This window comes from Notamacropus eugenii, chromosome 2, assembly GCF_028372415.1.
Source record: "Notamacropus eugenii isolate mMacEug1 chromosome 2, mMacEug1.pri_v2, whole genome shotgun sequence".
Lineage (NCBI taxonomy): Eukaryota > Metazoa > Chordata > Mammalia > Diprotodontia > Macropodidae > Notamacropus > Notamacropus eugenii.
In genome coordinates, this window is record NC_092873.1 from 313434700 (window position 1) to 313457057 (window position 22358).

The 22358-nt window shown below is 34.6% G+C and overlaps 1 protein-coding gene across 1 annotated transcript in view; it reads right to left on the reverse strand.

Annotated features, from left to right (window-relative positions):
• Positions 1–22358, reverse strand: part of COX10 (cytochrome c oxidase assembly factor heme A:farnesyltransferase COX10) — a 111012-nt gene that overhangs the window by 83007 nt on the left and 5647 nt on the right. The window contains exons 2-4 of the mRNA XM_072645026.1: positions 21163–21296; positions 17408–17729; positions 1357–1481 (exon numbers count right to left, since the gene is read on the reverse strand). Of these exons, the coding sequence (XP_072501127.1) occupies positions 1357–1481; positions 17408–17729; positions 21163–21296 (581 nt within the window). The remainder of the gene's footprint in view (positions 1–1356; positions 1482–17407; positions 17730–21162; positions 21297–22358) is intronic.

The following is a 22358-nucleotide window of genomic DNA, read 5'->3' on the forward strand; positions in this document are numbered from 1 at the left end:
CTAACTAACCAAATCTGTCGTTTGCTAACAGTACAAACCTAATTTTTGTATTATGTAACTTTTAAAGAACTTGACAAAGGATACACTGTAATCTGTTTCTTTAAAAAAAAAGTCGAAAATGTGATTCTATTTATACCCTGACAAGAATAGGATATTAGCTAACAATCAGTTAAATTAGTTCATAAAAACAAGTCTTAATGGATTAATTTAATATGCTAGAACCATAGGTAAAAGGATGGAAAACAATATGTATCTATTGAACTTTTAAAGCAATGAGAATAATTTCCATTATAACAAAAGAAATTTCTAATTCAAAACTAGAACCTGTTTCATTTGCATGAAAATTTTAAATTCTCTCTTATATATCACTCTTATAAATTTTGTGTTTTGCTTCTAGGCAACACAATTTAGGAGTGCTTCCGTACTTGGCTAGAGTATAGAAATGTTCCCTTAAGAACCTAGATCTCAGGTTTAATATTAATGGCACAGATAAGATAGAGAGCTAAGTTAATGTTTGTTGAGAATTTAAGTATCAAGGAAAAGGTGAAAGGAACTTGGAAAACTGAATTCTGATTCAAAGTGAATTTGCTAGAGAAAAGAAAATTTTAAAAAAAAACAAGACATTCTTGGAGTAGAAAGTGAGGCTACACAACCAATTTTTCACCCACAGATTCTAGGTCACTTAAGGTAGATAATGAAATTTGATGTTTAGATCTAATCTATGATAAACTTTCCCCATTAGAATGGTTTCACATACAGAATCTTCTCATTTTCAATTTTAAAAAATTCAAAAAAGCACAAGGTAAATTTTATGTTTCAAAGCTGAAAGGGTTTGGACATATAAAGTTTCCTAATTTAAAAGTGAATTCATTAACAAGTCCCAAGATCAGGCTTTTAAATGATCAGAACTGTTTTTGGCTTCAACACAATTCTAATGTAGAGTATTACTATATATTTTATGACTATTAACTCTGTATTTCTTAGGTGATCACAAAGCATTTTCTCAGCAAGCTTAACACTATTTTTATGAATTAAGTAGGTATGACAGAAAACCCGAAATACAAATCAAGAAAATGAGATCTAAGGTTAGGGTTTAAGTAATTTATGTAAGTTTACATGAAGCAGAAAAAGCCACTTCTACTATAACTGTACTTATAAGCTATGTTAAAGAAAAAAGTCAAACTGACATCTTTCTCATATATATGTTTATGCCTATTTATTACTATAAATTCAATCTCCTCCCTAATTCTTTCAGAAAACACTTGTTTATACATCACCACCTCCAGCTATATGTTAAAAAGCAATGTGATAGCTAGGAAGAGAAACTTTTACAAACAATAAAGATAATGAACTAACCTGATTAATGGAGTTAGCTGCACAAGATGCAAGGCCTGTTCCAACAGAGGCAAGCAGGAAGCAGTATAAGTCAAAAGGTACTGGAGCCAACACAAATCCAGCTGAGGCTGTACTTACGACTAAAGCTGCAACACAGAAACAGAAAAAGGCCCTAGTATCATTATCAAAGCAACTTTCAAACCTAAAATCACCAACACTAGGGGAAAAAATTAAATTCTTAAAATTCTGTTATAGGTATGTACTGTTATTACATACTAATTTTTAAAGGCACAGAAAGGCTGGAGGTTTGGGTTTCTGCCAACAAACATCTATTAAGTATTTACACAGCGGTTCTCAAAGAGCACACCCTAGATGTGCTACAAAATTCCCCACACTTCGAGACTTCTACACTAGCCAGCCCTTGGTTCCAGCTGCAGTTTGTGGCCTTTTTAACATACATATTGGTTCCTCCTTAAACACCTTAATATCACTTTAATCTACTTAACTCCCATAACTACACCAAGTGTTTAACTTCCATGTTCAATTACTCTGAAATTCTTTCATGTGATCACATAGCTTTTAATCTTTTCAATTTTCTTTCTACCTCATAACCTGAATCCCACTGGTCATCATCCAGTCAATATACTTATCAATTCTTTCCTACAATACCAACTCTACACCAGTAAACTCTTTTTCCTTCCCAATCTGGATTGCTTGGTCAATCAGTTCAACTCTACACATCTGTCTATGCTCAAATTTCCTTGACACCTTCTCTTTTGACTGATTATATTGGCCCAATCCCAACTTTGGATTATTCCCGTTACTCGATGCCTTTACTCCTATTCATTTAATGCTGAACAGTGCTGGAGAAAATTACAGACCAGTGCTGAATGGGTGCACAACAAATTTCTTACATGATCTCAACTGTGTCCTCCCTGGAACAAAGTAGTCCTTTTATACCCTCTCATTCACAATTCCACTCACCAAAGCAGTTATTCCAAACATTTTCATCTATTCTCAAACCTTCCAGGGGATATCCATCCTACCACAATCTCAACTGAGAAACACCTAACAACTGACTGAAAAAATGAAAACCATTTGATAAAAACTCTTTCTTCTCCTGTCCTCATCTCACATCATTCAGACATCTTGCCCCACTATCTCCCCTTAATCCCTTTCACTGATACTTCTCCTTACCAAGGTAAATAACTCTAAATGCAACCTTAATCCAATCCCATTTTCTCCAGCTGACTGCTTCTTCTATTGTCTCCACTCTCTATTAATAATTTTCAATTTCTCCATATCTACTAGCTTGATCTCTACAAACTATAAACATGCCACCATCTCTAAAAGTTTCCCTTGTATTTACTTTTTTCCTTTTAAAAATATTTTTGTACTTTATTTTTTCCAATTACATGTAAAAAACAATTTTAACATTCTTGTTTTGAGTTCCAAATTATCTTCCTCCCTCCCTTCTCCATCCCCTCCTTGAAAAGACAAGCAATTTAACATAGATTATACATATGTAGTCATGTCAATTTCCAAACTGCCATGTGGCAAATGTTGTACACAAGCCAAAAAATACAACAGAAATTTAAAAAAAAAAGTATGCTTAGATCTCATTCAGACTCTATCAGTTTTTTCTCCAGAGGGGGATAGCATTTTTCATCCTAAGTCCTTTGGAATTGTCTTGGATCACAGTATTGCTGAGAACAAGCTAGATCATACACAGTTATCATTGTATAATATTGTGGTTACACATTTTGGTACAATGTTATCCTGATTCTGTTCACTTCACTTTGTATCAGCTCATAAGTCTTTCCAGGTTTTTCTGAAACCCTCCTGTTGGCCATTTCTTACAGCACAATACATCAGCCATATATCCCAACTTATTCGGCCATTCCCCAGTTGCTGAGTATCCCCTCAATTTCCAAATCTTTGCCACCACAAAAAAGCTGCTATAAATAAATAAAGGTTCTTTTTTTTCTTTATAATTTCTTTAAGCTATAGACTTAGCAATGTTATTACTAGTTAAAAGGGTTTTATAGCCCTTTGGACATAGTTACAAATTGCTCTCCAGAATGATTTAATCAGTTCACAACTCCAACAACAGTGCACTGGTGTCCCTATTCTTCCATATCCTCTCTAACATTTTCTCTCATATTAGCCTACTTGATAGCTACAAAGTGGTACCTCAGTTGTTTTCATTTGTATTCCTCTGATCAATGGTGACTAGATAGTTTTGATTTCTTTATCTGAAAACTGCCTATTAATATCTTCTAACCGTTTATCAACTGAGCAACAATTCATGTTCTTATAAAAGAGTCAGTTCTCTACATATTTGAGAAATAAGGCCTTTATCACAGCAACTTGCTATGAATCCCTACCCCCTCCAGTTTCTTGTTTTTCTTCTAATACTGGCTATATTCAGTTTGTTTGTGCAAAGCCTTTTTAATTTAATGAAATCAAAATTATCCATTTTTGTTTCCTGTAATGCTCTCTATCTCTTGTTTTGTCATAAATTCTTCCCTTATCCATGTCTTATAGACAAAATATTCCATTCCATTACAAAATATTTCCCTAATTTATCACCTTCAAAGAGTGATAATTTTGTTTCCTCACTGCCTATTCTAATACCTTTTTCTTCTCTAATTGCTATAACTAAACATTACAATTTCAATACTGAATAATATTGGTGATAATGAACATCCTTGCTTCACCCCTGATCTTACTGGGAAGGTTTCTAGCTTATCCTTATTACAGATAATCCTTTTATGATGGTTTTAAAAAGATACTACTTATCATTTTAAGGGCTCCATTTATTCATTTGTTTTCCAGTGTTTTTTAATGTGTTATATTTTACCAAAAGCTTTTTCCAAGAGGATTCTGGGAAGAAGGCATAGTAGGTCAGAAAACTATAAGCTCTCAAAATTTTCCCCACAAAAGAGATAAAACAGCACCTTAGGGTGAACAAAGTACAGGTAAAAATAAATAAGAATAGGGGTACAACCGGGGTTCTTCTAGAACAATTTGAAAAGATCAGGAGAAAAAACCCAGGATATGATTTGGTCCCAGTGAAGAGTAAACACCTCCAGAGTAAGATCCACTTTAACAACAAGCTGCAAGCCACTGAAACAAGGGGCAAGCCCTGGGGTTAGTTGTTTTGAGAACCTGCTTCCACCCCAGTTACAGGATCTTTTACCCCTGGATAGTGAGAGGAGTTGGGCATCTGAAACTGGTAAGATCAAGGGAACCTTCGCTGACAAGGAACACCAGACCAAGGAAGAGCAGTGGGCAAGAAGGAAAGAGCAAATGCTGGGTGAGTGCAGAAGCAGTGGGGCATAAAGCCCCTGGCTGTGGGCACTTACAGGAGGTTGGAAGTTTGGCTTTGGTTTCAGGTTAGAGGGGAGAACTGAAGATCTGGGCAAGAGGCACCTTCCCCCATATCCCAGGGCTAGAGGTAACAAAAATTAAGTTATTACCACTAAAAATGCACAGTCAAAGGAGAAAGAGTCCAACCATAGAAAACTATTATGGGAATAAAGAAGACTGGGGTTCATCTTCAGAGGATACTAAAGTAAAGAAAACCCCAAAGAGTATCATCAAATGGTCACTTGCCCAAAAAGAATTCATAGAAGACCTTGAAGAAGATGTTAAAAACCAAATGACAAAAATGGAGGAAAACTAAAAAAAAAAAAAAAAAAAAAAAAAAAAAGAATAATCCAAAAAAAAGGTTATAAAAGGAAAGTCGACCAATTAGAAAAGGAAATACAGAATCTTAAGGAAGAAAATGACACCTGGAAAATTAGAATTGGGCAAGGCAAAGCCAGAAAAATTATAAGAGATCAAGAAATAATTCCACAAAATATGAATAATGAAAAAGTAGAAAGGAAACATAAGTAAAACATAAGAAAACAACAGATTTAGAGAACAGATGAAGAGAAAACATAAAAATAATCAGACTAACTGAAAATTATGATCAAAAAAGAATCTTGATATAGTAATACAAGAAATAATTAAAGAAAATTGTCCTGAAGCATTAGAACAAGGGAAGAAAGTAGAAACAGAAAAAATCCATAGATCACCACTTAAAAGAGATCCTAGGAAGAAAAAAGGAATATCAGAGTCAAATTTTGAAACCCCCAGCTCAAGGATAAAATATTAAAAGCAACAAAAATAAAACAATTTATATTTAATGGTGACACAATTAGAATCACAAAATATCTAGCAGCAGAGATATTAAAGGAACACTATATATCGAAGAGCAAAAGAAATGGGGCTCCAGCAGAAAATATCATACCCAGCAAAGTTAAGCATAATCCTGCATGAAAAATAAAAAGCACATTTGATCAGCTGTTAGACTTTTATGGCTATGTTAAAAAAAAACTGAATTTACTAGAAGATTTGACATACAAGAGCCAAGAGAAATATAAGGTACACACCAAAGACTGATTATAAAGGATTCAATAAGGACAGACCATTTACTTTTCAATATATGTAAAATGCAAAACATATGACTAAGATTCTTATTAGTAGGGAGCTCATAAGAAAGATTGGGGAAAACCTGAGGATGATATGAATTTGAAAAGCAAAACCTTTAGGAACAGCTAAAAAGAGCAATTATTTTATATAAATGAGGTTCAAGAGGAATTAGATGGGGGAGGAGAGCTGGTAGTTCTGATAATCTACTTTCATAGGGAATGGGATTAAGACAGAACAATACATATATATTTAGAAGAGTATAAATGTCTTCTAAATTCAGAAGAAATAAAACAATAGGGAATAGAGAGGTGGGAAAGGACAAGGGAGGGATCTTCAGAGGGCAGGGTGAGGGAAAAGGTAAAAGTGGGGTACAGAAGGATGTTCAGATTTATAGGAATGGGAGGGTAGGGGAGGGAATCTTTGGACACGGGTAGGCAAGTAATAGGAGGGCAAGATAGCAGGTAGAAGTAAACTACAGGAGGGAGAGGAAACAAGAAATATGCACAAACATAAAAACAAAGATCAGGAATAAAATCTGTTTGGGAAAGTATATGTCTATATATGTATGTATATATTTATATCTATCGCAAAAAATATCCAAACTTAATTGTAGCCTTTTGGGGTGTGGGGGGGAGAGGAGGAAATAAAGAACAAAGTAAAAAACTGTACAGCAGAGAACAAAATAAAATTTAATTGGAAGCAAAGACAATATGGACAGTTCTCCACAAAAAATGTATTATTTATCATACAGGCTTTCTTGAAATGAAAATTTATTGTTACATATTTTGAAACCTCTCATGTTCTGCTATGCACATGACATGCCTTTTTTCCTTTATTACTTTAATTTTAGGTTCCAATATTTAAGATTATGATATGCTTTTGTTTCTTTTCTCTATTCTATATTTGTGTTCTGGGGTTTAAGTCTAAAATATTTTTTTAAAAAGCTTTTTTTCGCATGTATTGAGATAATCATTTATTTTTGCTGTTTTTGCAATTGATATGATTATGCTGATAGTTTTCCTAATATTGAACCATTCCTGCATTCTTTGTATAAATCCCACCTGGTCACAGTATATGATCCTTGTGATACATTGCTGTAATCTCCTTGACAGTATTTTATTTAATTTTTTTCAGTCATTAGGGAATTTGGTCTAGTTTTCTTTTTCTGTTTTCGCTCTTCCTGGTTTAGCTATCAGCATCATATACATGTCATGAAAACAATTTGATAGGACTACTTCTTTACTTGTTTTTCCAAACAGTTTATATAGTATTGGAATTAATTGTTCTTTAAATGCTTGGTAATATTCACTTGTGAAACATTTGGTCCTTGGAAATTTTTTCTTAGGGAGTTGATTGTTTGATTTCTTGTATTTTTTGCAAATATTCATCCATTTCATTTACATTGTTATATTTATTAGCATATAATTCAGCAAAATAGCTCCAAATAATTGCTTTAATTTCATTAGCATTGGTGGTGAATTCAACCTTTTCATTTCTGATACTAATAATTTGATTCCTTCCTCCCTTTTTAAATCAAATTAACCAATGGTTTTTTCTATTTTATTGTTGTTTTTTCATAAACCAGATCCTACTTTTTTTAGTTCAATGGTTTTCTTACTTCTAATGTTATTAATTTCTCCTCTGAGTTTCAAGATTTCAATTTGGTGTTTACCTAGGGATGTAAAATTTGTTTTTTTGCTAGGTCTTTTTTTTCTAATTCATTGATCTGTTTTTTTTTCTATTTTAGTGACCTAAGAGTTTAGATATAAATTATACCCTAAGTACTTCTTTGGCTACATCCCACAAATTCTGGTGTACTGTCTCATTGGTCTCATTCTCTTTAATGAAATTACTGATTGTTTCTATGGTCTGTTCTTTCTTTAGGATTTGATTATTTAGTTTCTAATTAATTTTCAATCTATGTTTCCACAGTCCTTTACAGAATGTAATTATGATGTGAAAAAGATGCATTTGAAATTTGCATTTGGTTGAGGTTTTAATTCAGGGCCAATTTTTGTGTAGGTGTCATATATTACTGAGAAAAGGATATATTCCTTTCTATTTCCATTCAATTTTCTCCAAATATTTATATCTTTTTATAAAATTTATAGAATTTACAAAATTCTATTCATCTCAATTTTTCTTGTTATTTTCAGTCAGATCTATCTAATTCTGAGAGAGTTGAGGTCCCCCACTAGTATAGTTTTGCTCTCTATTTCCTCCTTTAACTCATTTAACTTCTTCTAAAACATTTGGATGCTAAGCCATTTGATGAATATGTTTAGTACTGATACTGCTTAACTGTCTACGGTACCTTTTAGCAAACTGTCCCATGTTTATCTCTTTTAATCAGATCTATTTTTGGTTTGTTTTGTCTGAGATTGTGATTGCTAACCCTGTTGGGGTTTTTTTTTTAACCCCAGCTAAAGCATAAGAGATTCTGTTCCAGCCCCTTATTTTTACTGTGTGTGTGTCAGTCTGTTTCAAGTGAGTTTCTTGCAAGCAACATATTGTTAGATTCTGATTTTTAATCCACTCTGCTATCCAGTTGTTTTATGGGTCAGTTCATCCCATTCACATTCACAGTTACGATTACAAACCCATTCTATTTCCCCACCCCCACTTGTTTCTCTCTCTCTCTCTCCTTCTCTCCCTCCTTTTAACCTATCATTTCTCAAAAATTTGTTTTGGCTTCCCTCAATTCACCTTCCCTTCTATTACCCACCCCCTTCCCTTATCTCCCCTCTCTCTCTACTTCCCTGTATTCCAAGATAGATTTCTATACCCACTATACCCATTCACTATACACACACTCCATATGTTATTCCCTCTCTGAGTCAATTCTGATAAAAGTAAGGTTCAGGCAATATCCACCATCCTCCCATCTACCCCTCCACTTTAAAAGTTCTTCCTTTCACACCTATTTTATGTGAGATAACTTACCCCATTCTACCTGTCCATTTCCCCTTTTTACAGTGCATTCCTCTTTGTTACCCTTTTAAAAAAATCATCCCATCAAAATCAACTCACACCATGCCCTCTATCTATATGTATATGTCATACATACCTTCTAAATGCCCTAATATAATGTGAAAGTTCTTAGGAGTTTCACGTTATCATCTTCCCATGTAGGAATGTAAACAATTTAATCTTATAGAATCCTTTATAATCTCTCTTTCCTGTTGACCTTTCTTTCCATTCTTCTCAAGTCATGTATTTCTATTTTCTATTCAGCTTTGGTCTTTTCATCAGGAAAGCTTGAAAGTCCTCTATTTCATTGAATATCCACTTTTCCCCTGAACTACTAGTATACTGAACAGGTGATTTTTGGCTGTAACCTTAGCTCCTTTGCTCTCTGGAATATCACATTTTAAGCCCTCTGATCCTTTAGGATAGAAGCTGCTGGTATCTGTGGCTCCACAATCTTTGACTTAGTTCCTTTTTGGACACCTTCAATATTTTTTCCTTAACCTGAGAGCTTTGTGACTTGGCTCTAATATTCCTGGGAGTTTTCGTTTTGGGATTTCTTTCAGGAGGTAATCAGTAAATTATTTCAATTTCTATTTTACCCTCTGGTGCTAAGATATCAGAGCAGTCTTCCTTGATAATTACCTGAAAGATGATGTCTAGGCTTTTTTCATCATGGCTTTCAGGTAACCCAATAATTCTTAAATTATCTCTCCTTAATCTATTTTTCAGGTCAATTGTTTTTCCAATGAGATATTTCACATTTTCTTCTATTTTTTCCTTTTAATTTTGTTTTATTGCTTCTTAATTTCTCATCAAGTCATTAGTTTTCATTTGCCCAATTCTAATTCCTTAAAAGAATTATTTTCCTCAGTGAGCTTTTGTACCTTCTTTTCCATCTGGTCAGTTCTACTTAGGAAGGAGTTTTGTGCCTCTTTTACCATTTGACATTCTTTTTAAAAGTGTTATTTTCTTCAGTATTTTTTGTGCCTCCTTTATCTCACCATTGACTCTCTTTTCATAATTTTCTTGCATCACTCTCATTTCTTTTCCCAACTTTTATTTCTCTTATTTGATTTTCAAAATCCTTTTTGAACATTTTGAGAATGTTTTTGAGAAGCTGTGACCAATTCACATTTTAATTTGAAGTTTTCCATGTAGCTATTTTGGTTTTGCTGTATTCTTCTAAGATTTTCTTGCTCATTTTTCTAGCCTATTTCTTGACTTACAACTTTATGTTAAAGTTGGGCTCTGCTACTCAGGTGGAGGGAGCTTTTTTTGCTGCTCTTTTCAGAGATAGCTCTGGGGGTCTGTGGGTTTTCAGTTCCTCCAAGGTGGTATACGCTAAGGAGAGTTACAGTCACAGCTTTCCTAGCATTGTGTCTATAAGTGTCTGTAAGTGGAGTACTCTTCTCCACCCTGGAGCTGTGGCCAGGGCCATGGACCTCTGTGACCACAAATGCTAGTAAGCTAATGCTCCTCTTAGCTTTGGAACTAATAGGGCCCCCTTAAAAAAAGATTAAAGTGAAATAATTGGAGGAACATAATATGTATCTACAGCAAAAGATGATAACTTTAAAAACATATAAGACATACAGAAGAAAAAATAAGTTACTTTAAATGTGAATGGACACAGGGATGGAAAACCTGCAACCTCGAGGCCATATGTGGCCTTCTGGATCCTCAGATGCAGCCTTCTGACTGAGTCTAAGTTTTACAGAACAAATCCTTTTATTAAGGGGATTTGTTCTGTGAGGTCTGGATTTAGTCTATCAGTTACACCTGAGGATCTAGAGGGCCACATGTGGCCTTGAGGCCACAGGTTCCCTGCCCCTGGATTAAATAATCCAATAATACAAAGAATGACATATTGAATAAGAAAACAAATAGTTCCTCCTCCTCCTACCTGTGGTACAGTACAACTGGCTAAGAAGTACTATCTAAAGTGGTATTTCCAAACTAAAGAAGTGACAAATTGTACTGCATGTCAATATTTTTACTATGAAATACACTTACTTCTTAACAAGTTAGTATCTGTAAATCATATATTTCTCATAGCTATGGGTGGGAGATATATTTATTATGTACTTCAAACTAAATAAGAGATAGTTGCTTCTCTTCCCCTCACCCTGTCACTCCTCTCATGTTATCCTTTTGCCTTGAGGGTTCTGTTTATTAGTTCCTTTTCCTCTCCTACTTTTATATGGTCATATAAATCTTTACCCCCATTTTTTTCTCCCAGTTAATCAAGCAGATGCCCCCTTCCTCCCTTTCCTAATACTGTTCATTAGGTTTTTTAATTTATTTTTTTCTGTTCCTTTCTAAAAAAGGATTTCTCTCATTCTCTTCATTATCTACCCTCTTTCAGTCTAGTCTGGACTTTCATTCTTATTCCTGATGCACTTAATTATCTGGTCACTCTCTTTTCCTCATATGATCAAAGTTTCCATGGTATCCATTCTAGTCTCTCCTACCCAGGAAGGTTCTGTCACTGACTTGGGATTGCCTCATGGATTCTCCTTTTGCATTGTGCCTCAATCCCAAAACAATGCTTTTTACCAAAGGTATCAGAGAAAACACTGTCCTATGGACAGGGCTTCCCCTCTTTTTATGTCCCTAATTACACAACTCACTATTGATCTAAACCTTTCCTTCATTACCTTTTCACAAAGATCCAGTGGTGGAGGGAGAAATCTGGTACAGGCAACAATAAAAAGGCAGATGGGGCATTACGTATGGAACTCAGCAAGATCTTGCCTATAGTTTAATCAATGTTATTTTTGTTACTGTCGTTGTGGTGGTTGTTGTTATTTTAGGGAGGGTGGATTTGTTGAACCATATTACAACATGAAAGGCTATATGAAAGGGAGGAGGGAATCAAGGTACATAGATGACTGTGTGATGTGCCAGTCAAATAAAAAAACTAGTCTTGAAGAGATAGTGATCTCTATGTTCTCAGAGACAAGTCAACAGTGGGGGAGGAAGAGAGTAGAATGGTGATGAATGCTCCCATTGGTAAAGAGGTAAACTTTAAAGAGACCTTACCTTTAAAGAGAGTAGGGGACCCTAACTGAGCCTGGGAAATTAACTACTTCGAAAGTCTACTGTCCTATAGAAGGGGGCTGTTGGAACCCCTGAGGATAGCATAAACCTAGGAGAAGATTTTGAGGTTAATCAAATTGTGGTACTCAAATTCATTAGAATTAGAAACCAATAATGAACAATAAAGAGAAGACTGGGAAAATTTATGAGAACTGATGTAAAGTGACGCATAATATGGAAAACAATATACACGATAGCTACAATAATGTTTAATGGAAAGAACAATAACAAAACTAACCCCAAAATGAACTTAGTGTAATCATAATGATTCCAAAGAAGAAAGAAGATAATGTTCTTTTTCTTTTTTTGCAGAGGTGGGAAAAATATATATGGAATAATGGAGATTCACTGCCCATGTGAAATAACTTTTTTCTTTCCACATATACCTTCTCCTCCTCAATTCCTCATCCACCTCATATAAGATATGGCTCTCACATAAAAAGAAAGATATATTTCACGATGAAAGTGATGTAAAAAATCCAAATATAGCAATTAAATTTTTTAATTGGAAGATAAAGGATATGAAATAACCAGGCTGATTTGGTATCACCTTATAATTGATCCTATTTACAACTAGGCAGATAGGGTGGTACAAAAGATAGAGTGCCAGGCCTAGAGTCAGGAAGACCTGAGCACAGCTTTAAATACTCTCTAGTTGTAGAACCCTGAGCAAGTAATTTAACCCTTTCTGGAAAAAGGAAACAGCAAACTATTCCGGTATCTTTTCCAAGAAAACCCCAAATGGGACACAACTGAAAAACGACTAAACAACACCAAATTTACTGTTAGTTGATTTTTTCCTATAACTACCTAAAACATGGAAGTTTGTCTCCGAATGTAGTTCAGAAATCAGAATTCTATAATGAGCTAAGTTTGGAAATTGAGTTCTCCTGTTAATAACTTGCCTCAAGGAAATGTGTTATCCTTCAAGGATACAGATGGACATTAGGGATTGTGGTCAAATATCTTCACACCATCCTTCAAGAATGTCTGTTTTCTTATCCAAAGAAGTCTGTTCTAGTATCTCATACCTTCTAGGTGGACTCAAACTGATCCCATTTGGGGTTTCACCATAAAAGATGAAACAGACAATGTCTACTAAATGAAAGTGAACGGCTTTTACAAAAAAAAAAAATCAAAGCAGCTAGAGTAAGGGAAACTGTAAATTGAGGGAAAACATCTTTCTACCAAATATCTCCACTACAGTTCTCTGATGGCTAGGATATCAAAAAACATTCTATAAATACTAAAATGCCCATAGTATGGAATTCCTTTGCAAGGAAAGACTTGGTCAGTAGGGAAATCATAAGAACATATTCACAAATGAAAGTGATGTTAAAGTTAAGTCATCAACAATTTTTTTAAAATAGTATTACAAGAAATTGGAAGAAAGGGAAAAATTATAGAATTATAGGTATACTGCTGGAAGGAACTTCAGAAGTCACCCAGTTCAACTTCCTTATTTTACAGATGAGGACAATGAGAACCAGATGGGTTAAATAATTTGCCCAAGATACCTGTGGTAAGTGGAAGAGTGAGAATCTGAACTCAGGTCCTCTCACTCCAGAGAAAATGCTTGTTTCAAGGTACCATGATCTTCCTCCATGCAAATTCTTAAGAAAGGCCTCCCTGAAGGGAGTGCCACCTAAAATTTATTTTGAAGAAAAAGTTCAAATTGAATAAAGGGAGAGTCAACTCCAGATAGAAGGAACAATCATAACAAAGGGAAAAAAATGAGAGAGAAGAATGAGAAAAATGAAATATACTGTGTATTAACAGGGACTTGTATGTGACAGTGCTAAAAAAGTAGTTAGTATTAAGATTATGGAGAACCTTGAAAGTCAGGATCAGAAGGTTATACATTATTGAATAGGCAATAGGATCCCATTACAGGTTTACTGTCTAGTATCTTAGAAAGATTATTGAGACAGCTATATGAAGGGGTCCCTGGAGAGGGTATAGATCACAGAGAGTCAGGGACATCAGTGAGGAGGCTATTATTATACCCTAAACAAGAAGAAATGAAGGCCTGAAGTAGGGTGGCTACAGTGAAAATGGAAATGGAAGGGTAGATATAAAAAGTATTGCCCACTCCTACTTCTCTGACAGAGACTAGCAATGTACTGAAAAGTCATGAAATATGTTAGGAGTCAACAAAATGGCAGATATTTTGTATTCCCAGCACAGTGCCTGGCATATAGTAGGCATTAATAAATGTTTATTGACTATTTATGAACTGACTTACTTTTATTAAAAGTATTCTAGCATCCTCCTTCTACTAGATTTGCCTTCCCTACAATGACTGCCAAAGATATCATGAAGCCAAGGCCACCTTGAGCCAGGGGATTGAGACAGGAAGCTGGCAACAAAGAGTGAAGTTGAATAATGACTCTTAACCCCTCTAGAGGGCCACAAATAATTCCTCCTCCAGGTACCTGTGGTCAGCCTTACAGTATAACTGGCTAAGAAGTACTATCTAAAGTATTTCCAAATCAAAGAAGTGACAAATTATACTGAATGTCAACATTTTTACTACCAAATGCACTTATTTCTTAACAACCTGGTATCTGCAAATCACATATTTCTCACAGCTATGGGTAGGAGATATATTTATTATGTATTTTAAACTAAATAAAAGATAGTTAGAAAAGATAAAATAGATAACTTATTACATGAAACTAAAAAGCTTCTGAACAGATAAAATTAAAGGGAGGGAGGGGCTGAAAGGAAAAAAAAATCTTAAATTTCTCTGACAAGGGTCTGTTATCCAGAATGTATAAACAATTATGACAACAGGTGGATGGTGGGTGCTATGTTTCATCTTCATTCCTCTTACCCTATTAAAATTAATCTTATCAGATCTGACCCAATGGTCATGTCACCCAATGTGTAAGGTTTCCCTTCCAGCTTTTTGTTATCTGCAAATTAATGATAAAACTAATTACTAAATTATTTAATAGAATGCCATTCTTTATCTTTATCTTTAGTAAATATCTTCATTTATCTTTAGCCGGATAATTTATAAAAATATTAAATGACACAGAGAAAGCACAACATTCTGGGACAATCTAGTGGAAATCTCCTTCAATGTTGATTTAAAAGCACCAATGACCACTTCTTGGACCATACAACCAGTTCTAAATCCACCCAGTTGTCCAAGCTGCATTTTTTTTACCTTTTTCACAAGAACAGTACTTGCCAAATGCTTTGCCTCTTCCACAATAACTCTCACATCTATTCCCACTGCCACCATTTTATTACTACTTGCTTGAACAAACACAACAGTCTCCCAACAAGATTTTCTGCCTCCATTCCACAGTCTCCTCACTGCCAGACTAATCAAAATCAAGCAAAGATCTCGTCATGTCATTCCTATTCAAAAATCTTCAGTTGGCTCCTACTGTTGACAGAATTAAGTTCAAATCATTTTGTCGCTTATTCAAGGTACTCTAATATTTGGTACCTCCTTAATTTTTCAGCCTTATCTCATAACTCCAATTATGCTTCAGAAAAACTGAACTACTTATTCTCTGTTCCTAAAAACATTCTTCTTTTTCATGTCTTTGCTCATTCTATTCCTTAGGTTTTAAAAGTCCTTCCTATCCCTCTTTTTGCATGATAAATTTTTATTGATCATTAACAGTTCCTTGTATATGACAAAACAATAAAATACATTTGGAGTTACCAAATATCAAGAGATTAAAAAGAAATAAGGAAAAAAAGTAAGGCTGAAAAAAGGCCCAAGGACTGTCAGTTTCAAATTATATTACAAATTATTAATCATCAAAATTATTCACTTAGGAAAACGGATGAAAGAAAATAGGTTTAGACTGACACCTTCTTAAGAGTCATTGGTAACTGTTTTTTTAATACTGGTACCTATTCACAGTATGACCCTTTTCTCCCAACAAAACTGCTAAATGTAATAACAAAAAATACTTTTAAGCGACTTGAACTGACAAGCAATATTCCACACCAGTAGTCCCCCACCTCTACCAAATGAAGAGAAGTATATAGGTTGTTCATCAGGACCTAGACAGACCTTACACCAGTAATCCTGGTAAAAATCCCAATCTAGTTATACTGATCTTTGTGATATACTGCTATAATCTCCTTGCTAGTATTTTATTTCAATTTTAGGCAACAAAATCACATTTGTGTCACAGAAGGAATTTGGTAAGACTCCTTTAACTATTTTTTCAAACAGTTTATATAGTATTAGAGTTAAATGTTCTTTAAAGGTTTGGTAGAATTCCCTCATAAATCTATCTGTTAATGAGGTTTTATACCTCTTTTACCATCTGGGGAATTCTGAATTTTAAGGAGTCATTTTCATCAGTACTTTTGGTGCCTCTTTTTAAGAAGGTGTCAATTCTCTTCTCATAATTTTATTGGATTTCTCTCATTTCCTTTCCCAATTTTTCCTCTACTGCTCTTATTTGATTTTTAAAATTAATTTTTTTTTATTTTCTTATCTCTGTTGTTGGCTTTTAGGAATTCTTGTTGAGAGTGAGTCCAATTGTGTCCAATCTAAACTTTTCTTTGAGGCTTGGCTTGTAGATGCTTTCAAGTCATTGTCTTTTTCTGTACTTGTATCTTGAGTTTCTCTGTCATCACAGTAGATTTTTATGGTCAAATCTGTATTTGCTCATTTTTCAACCTACTTTTTGACTCTGGACCTTATGTCAGAGTTGGGGTCTGGTTACCCTAGTAGGGTATGACTGACCAGGTCTGTCTTTTATGTCCTACTGCTTTTACTGCTCAATCTGGGGATCTGTAGATTTTTAGTGGTTCCAACTTGGTGTGATCCATGGAGAGGTCTACACTCCTGATCTGTACTTTGAAAGTTCCTTAGGCAGGGCCCCTGCTCCCTCACAAGCATCGACAAACTGCTCCTCTCTGCATTGAAACAGTGACCTAGAAATGGATAACATTTATTCTTCTCTATTCTCAATTTGTTTGGGACTAAAATCCAAAAGAGGAACTTTTGGATAGACTTCTAGACTATGAGTTAATGTAGAAAAGACCCATAAGGGTATATCCAGACCAAAACAGGTCCCCTAATGAGTTGTCATATCTAGAACAATACTTAGTGACCCAGATATATGGATTGAGCGTAGCCAGTAGCAAGTGTTATGCTACTTACAACAGTCTGCTATTCTCCTATTATTATACAGAAACTCAAATATAACAGGAATCTATCTCAAATGCTTCTTTAATGTAAAGCTGAATCAGAAATATAACTGAAGTAAGAATTAACATGCTGACATATGTTTAATATGTTACAAATATACTAAACAGAAAAGAGCACAGTTTTAGGTAGTGGCTTTGCAATCTACCAAATTAAACAATTCAAAACATATTCAGATTTATATTCAAATTCAATGAAAAACAAAAACAATATTAAGAGTCCCAATCTTAATAATTTTATTATATACTAAGCAAAATTATCTCTTTATATAACTGGAGATGAACATGAAAATAAAGAAATGATCTAGTATAGTAAAAATAAGAACTTTACCTGTAAGTTTGATTTTGGACAGCCGGGCCAAAATTCCTGGTAAGTCATCCAATTGTAGTTTCATCTCTTTCCACTGCTTTTCATCTCTGGACTCTGTCCCCATTCCTCCTAAGCTTTCAACTATTGATGTCGTTTCTAATTCTTTCAACTCCTTCTGATTTGAAATTTTAGACAAAGGCAGGTTGGGAAGTGAAATTGATCTGACCTCATGAACAACCGTTTTGGCTTGACTTGAAGATGTTTTCTCAAGGAAGGGAGATGCCCTTGGCTCTGGTTTGGGTTTTACTTGCTGGTTGAGGTTTCTGTTCAACTGCATTGCATACTAAATGAAAAAGTATTTTACTATAAGACTCATACACAGAATACTTTCAAATAAAATTGTTTTAGGCAATCAAAATTAAATCCTTAATTAGAACAAATAATAACGAGCATTTCCTTTTACTTTTAATAACAAATATCTTAATTCATTCACTTCATATGCATTTTTGTATGACTATTACTTTACCCCAAATCCTAATCTTCATGTTTCCAAATTTCAACTTAGTAATTTGACTTTTGCCTATTCCCTTTTTTTTTTAATGGCTTTGTTTTTTTAATTCTTGGCCCACTGACATACAATCAGACAAAACTTCAAAGCTGAAAGGGGTCTTAGAGGATACACCGTTCAAATCATTTGTGATATGAAATTCTCTCCACAATATCCAAGAAAAAGTCATCCAGGTTATGCTTGTAGATTTCCATGGTTTGGGGAGGAGGGGAGAGAAAAGGGGAGTGGAAGGGTAATTCAATATCTTCCAAAATAGCTTTTGGATAGGTCTACTTATTGGAAAGGTTTTAAATTTAATTTTATACATTAAGCTGAAATATGTCTCTCCACAACTTTCAGCTATTACTCTGGGTTCTGTGCTCTCAGGTAAAGCACAAAGAACTTAATCCCTGTTTGACATGGCAATTCTCTTGAAGCTATCATGTCTCCCTTACATCTTCTCCTCCTCAAAGAAAAATTCTTCCAACTGATCTTCATATAAAATGTTATTTGGGCCCATCAACTATATAAAATGAGGTAGAAATGGGTAAGATGGCCTCTCGGATTCTCTTCAGCTCTGGAGCTATGATCTCATCAGGTTGTTTATCAATCAACATAGCACCCAAAAAGGAAGAAAATACTCCACATGTGCTCTGACCAGGGCAAAAAATACTTGAACTATCACTTCCCTCATTCTGTTTACTATGTCTCTCTTAATAAAGGCTAAGATTACATTTACCACCTAGACATAAAAGCCCTTCCATAACAAATGCTAGTTTAGCTTTGACCCAAAAGGAATCACCATAGGTCTAAAACAAGTGATTGATACAATGAAAAGTGTTTAAAAAAGGAATATCCCAGAAGTTTTGTACAGGATAAACTGAAATGGGAAGAAAAAAGGTAATAAAGGAGGTTCACATTATAATCCAGGAAATAAAGTGATGAGGATCTGAACAAGAGATAGAATGGAAAGAGCTTGGGAGTAAAAGATCTTGGATTCATGACTTACTAGGTTTTTGGCTTTGAGCAAATTACTTGGCCTCACTGAACTTGAGGCATCTCTTCATTTATAAAATGGGAATATACATAATTATTAAATAAAAATAAAAACTCATCTTTTTTTTCCTCAACTCTGTTCCCTATAGAGCTATGAAAATGTAGTATAACTAATAACACAGACTTTAAGAAGGTGGATATCACATACACACACACACACACAAAAACCTGAGGATCCCAAGAGAAAGGATTTCTACGTACAAAAAACTGTTATAATAGCCTTTGTTGTGGCGGCAAATAACTGAAAACTGAGGAGATTGTCAGTTGGGGAAAGACAGAATAAGTTGCAGTATATGATTGATAGAACTTATTGTTCAGTCATTTCGGTCATGTCTAGTTCTTGGTGACCCCATTTGAGGTTTTTCTTGGCCAAGATACCAGAGTAATTTGCCACTTCTTCCTTAGCTCATCTTTACAGATGAGGAAACTGAGGCAAACAGGGGAAAGTGGCTTGCCTGGGGTCACATGGCTAGTAAGTGTCTGGGGGTGGATATGAATTCTGGTCTTCCTGACTATAGGCCCAGCACTCTATCCACTATACCACCTAGCTGCACCTCTGTGATAGAAAACTATTGTGCTATATGAAATGAAAAGGGGATGGATGGGTTCAGGGAAACCCAGGAAGACTTATACAAATTGATGCAGTGATGTGAACAGAACCAGAAGAACATCATACATGGTAACAGTAATACCGTAACCAAGATCAGCTGTGAAAGACGTTGCTACTATGATCAATACAATGATCCACAGCAATTTCGGAGAACTCATGATGAAAAATATTATCCACAGCCAGCGAGAGAACTAAAGAACTCTTAAATGCAAACTGATGCATAATTTTTTCATTTTCTTTATTTTTCTTCTTTTGGAGATTGGGGGGTGGGATGGCTAATACGGAAATATGCGGATAAATTTGCATGTCTTCACACATATAATGGATATAATATTGTTTGCCTTGTCAATAGGAGGAGGAGGGATAGGGAGAGAATCTGGAATTCAAAATTTTTTAAATGAATAAATGTAAAAACAAAACCAGGATTCCAAATCATGAATTTGCTAAAATTCCTTAATAGGACATTAAGTCTGCCTTCAAACTTGTTACCTAAACGCTCTAATACTTTGTAATTTATAAAAATGGTGGAAAAATACCACCACTGGGAGGAAATAGGAAGCCTCTGTGTTCTATCCAGCTCAAAGAAGGGAATATAGAAATGGAAAGGTTTCATAAATCAGTACTACATTGTGACAAGCAAATTACTGCTCAGTTTAGATGCCAACTCCTACAAGAAACCTTTTCAAATCCCTCTAGTTTTTAGTGTTTTCTCTCTCCTCAAATATCTTTTATTTACTCATCTGTTTACAAGTTTTATTTTCCAGATGAATGACGGTGACTTGGGTTCAAATCGGGCCTCAAATATTAATTACTCTGTAACAATAGACAGGTCTTTTAACCTCCCCTACCCTAGAAACTTCTTCATCTATCAAATAATGGGCTGCCCTAGATGACCTCTGAGACCTCTTCCTTTCCTGAACCTGTGATCATATGTTAAAGTTTCTTGAGGGCAAGGATGATTTTTCATTTTTGTCTCTGTATTCCCAGCATCTAACACAATCCCTTGTATATAGTAGTTACTTAACAAATTACACTGAATTGATTGAATTGAAAGTATAGATATTTAAAAGAGACAGGTACTTTGGATTATTTTTTAAAATAGTATGAGTCACTGTTATAGGAATGAATGTGTTATTAACTATGCATTCATAGATATGAAAAATAATAACATATTTACATAGCACTTTGTTTCAATAAGATCTTTACCTTCAACAACCTTTAAAGTAGGTAGTCTCAGTATTACTATCTCCATTAAATAACTATAGAAGTTAAGATTCAAAGAGATTTAGTGATTTACTCAAGGTCTCATGAATACCAAATTCATGTTTTTCTTATTTTAGCTTAGTCTAATTATGACAGAAGTGGAACATTTCTTCAAAATGAATTAGCAAATTCGAGACCACACTTTTCAATGCCATGATTCAGAATTCAGACTTACTTCAGAAAAAAAACACCAAAGCAGTAAGATTAAAGTTTCTAAACTGAAGAAAATACCAACTAACAACAGCTTAACAAGTTTTCCATAGTCTATAAATCAGAATTGGAATATTCTTTTAAACTTACCATGTGCTTGAGGAAATCAAGGTGCTGAAATGTAATCCGCTGTTTATTAACATTCCTTAAAAGATGCATAAGTCTATGAGGTGTCTGCGGCATGTTTCCTCCTTTTAGGTGACAGATACATGCTCCTACCTGGCCTACATTGTAAAGAAAAGAAAAGATAGTTCAACTCACCACAGGAATGATTAAATCTAATCAGTAATCAAAGTTAGTAAAAATAGTTAATACTGAATTATGGAGCTGATAAGGATCTCAAAGCTATAAAGTTTATAGCTTTGAATAATTAACTCCCGAAAAAGGTACAACCTAATCAATATTTTAATCAACCCCAACTTTTAAGACAGGTTAGAAGGCAAACATCACAAACAACCAGCACTTGAAATTATTATCGTCATGAGAGACTATCTTCATTTTCTATTTTGAAAGAGTTTACTGGACTTAATAAAATGCTTTTGAGATAGTCTACCTAGATTTTAGCAAATCATTTGAGTTTGGATACTGTTAGCAGTAATGGGGGACTTCAATAATCTATGTCTGCTGAAGATTTATCTTTAGTAAAAGTAGAACATGTAATAAGGGTCACAGCACTAGTAAGTCAGGAGACTTGCCTTGACGCTCATTTCAGTGTTCAAAATGTAGAGGAATTAACCGGGGAAAACCTATTTTGGATCTGATTTTCACTAACAAGAGGAAACTTCCTGATGAGATGGAAATCATGTGACTCTAAAGGTAAATGACTATTCTAAATGTGATGTTAAGCTACATTAAAAGAGGTATGTTGTCCAAGATTAAATGAGGTGGTGATCCTTCGAAATACTACATACTACCCTCTAAGACTGAAGGTGATTTCTGGATTCCACATTGTAGAAAGCATACTGATGAGCTACAGATTGTGCTAAGGAGGACAGTCTGAATGGTGAAGGGCTTTCAGATCATGCCATGTGAGAATGGCTATTTAGTCTGGAGAGGCAATAGGCCAGAAGAAAAAGTTATGGATATAAATTAAAAAGAAGTAAACTTACCCATTTGGGCTTTTCTTGGCAGAGATACTGGAGCAGTTTACTATTTCCTTCTCCCAAACATTTTACAGATGAAGAAACTGAGGCAAACAGGGTTAAGTGACTTGCCCCAGGTCACACAGCTAGTAAGCATCTAAGGCCAGATTTGAACTTAGGAAGGTGGAACTTTTATCTACTGTG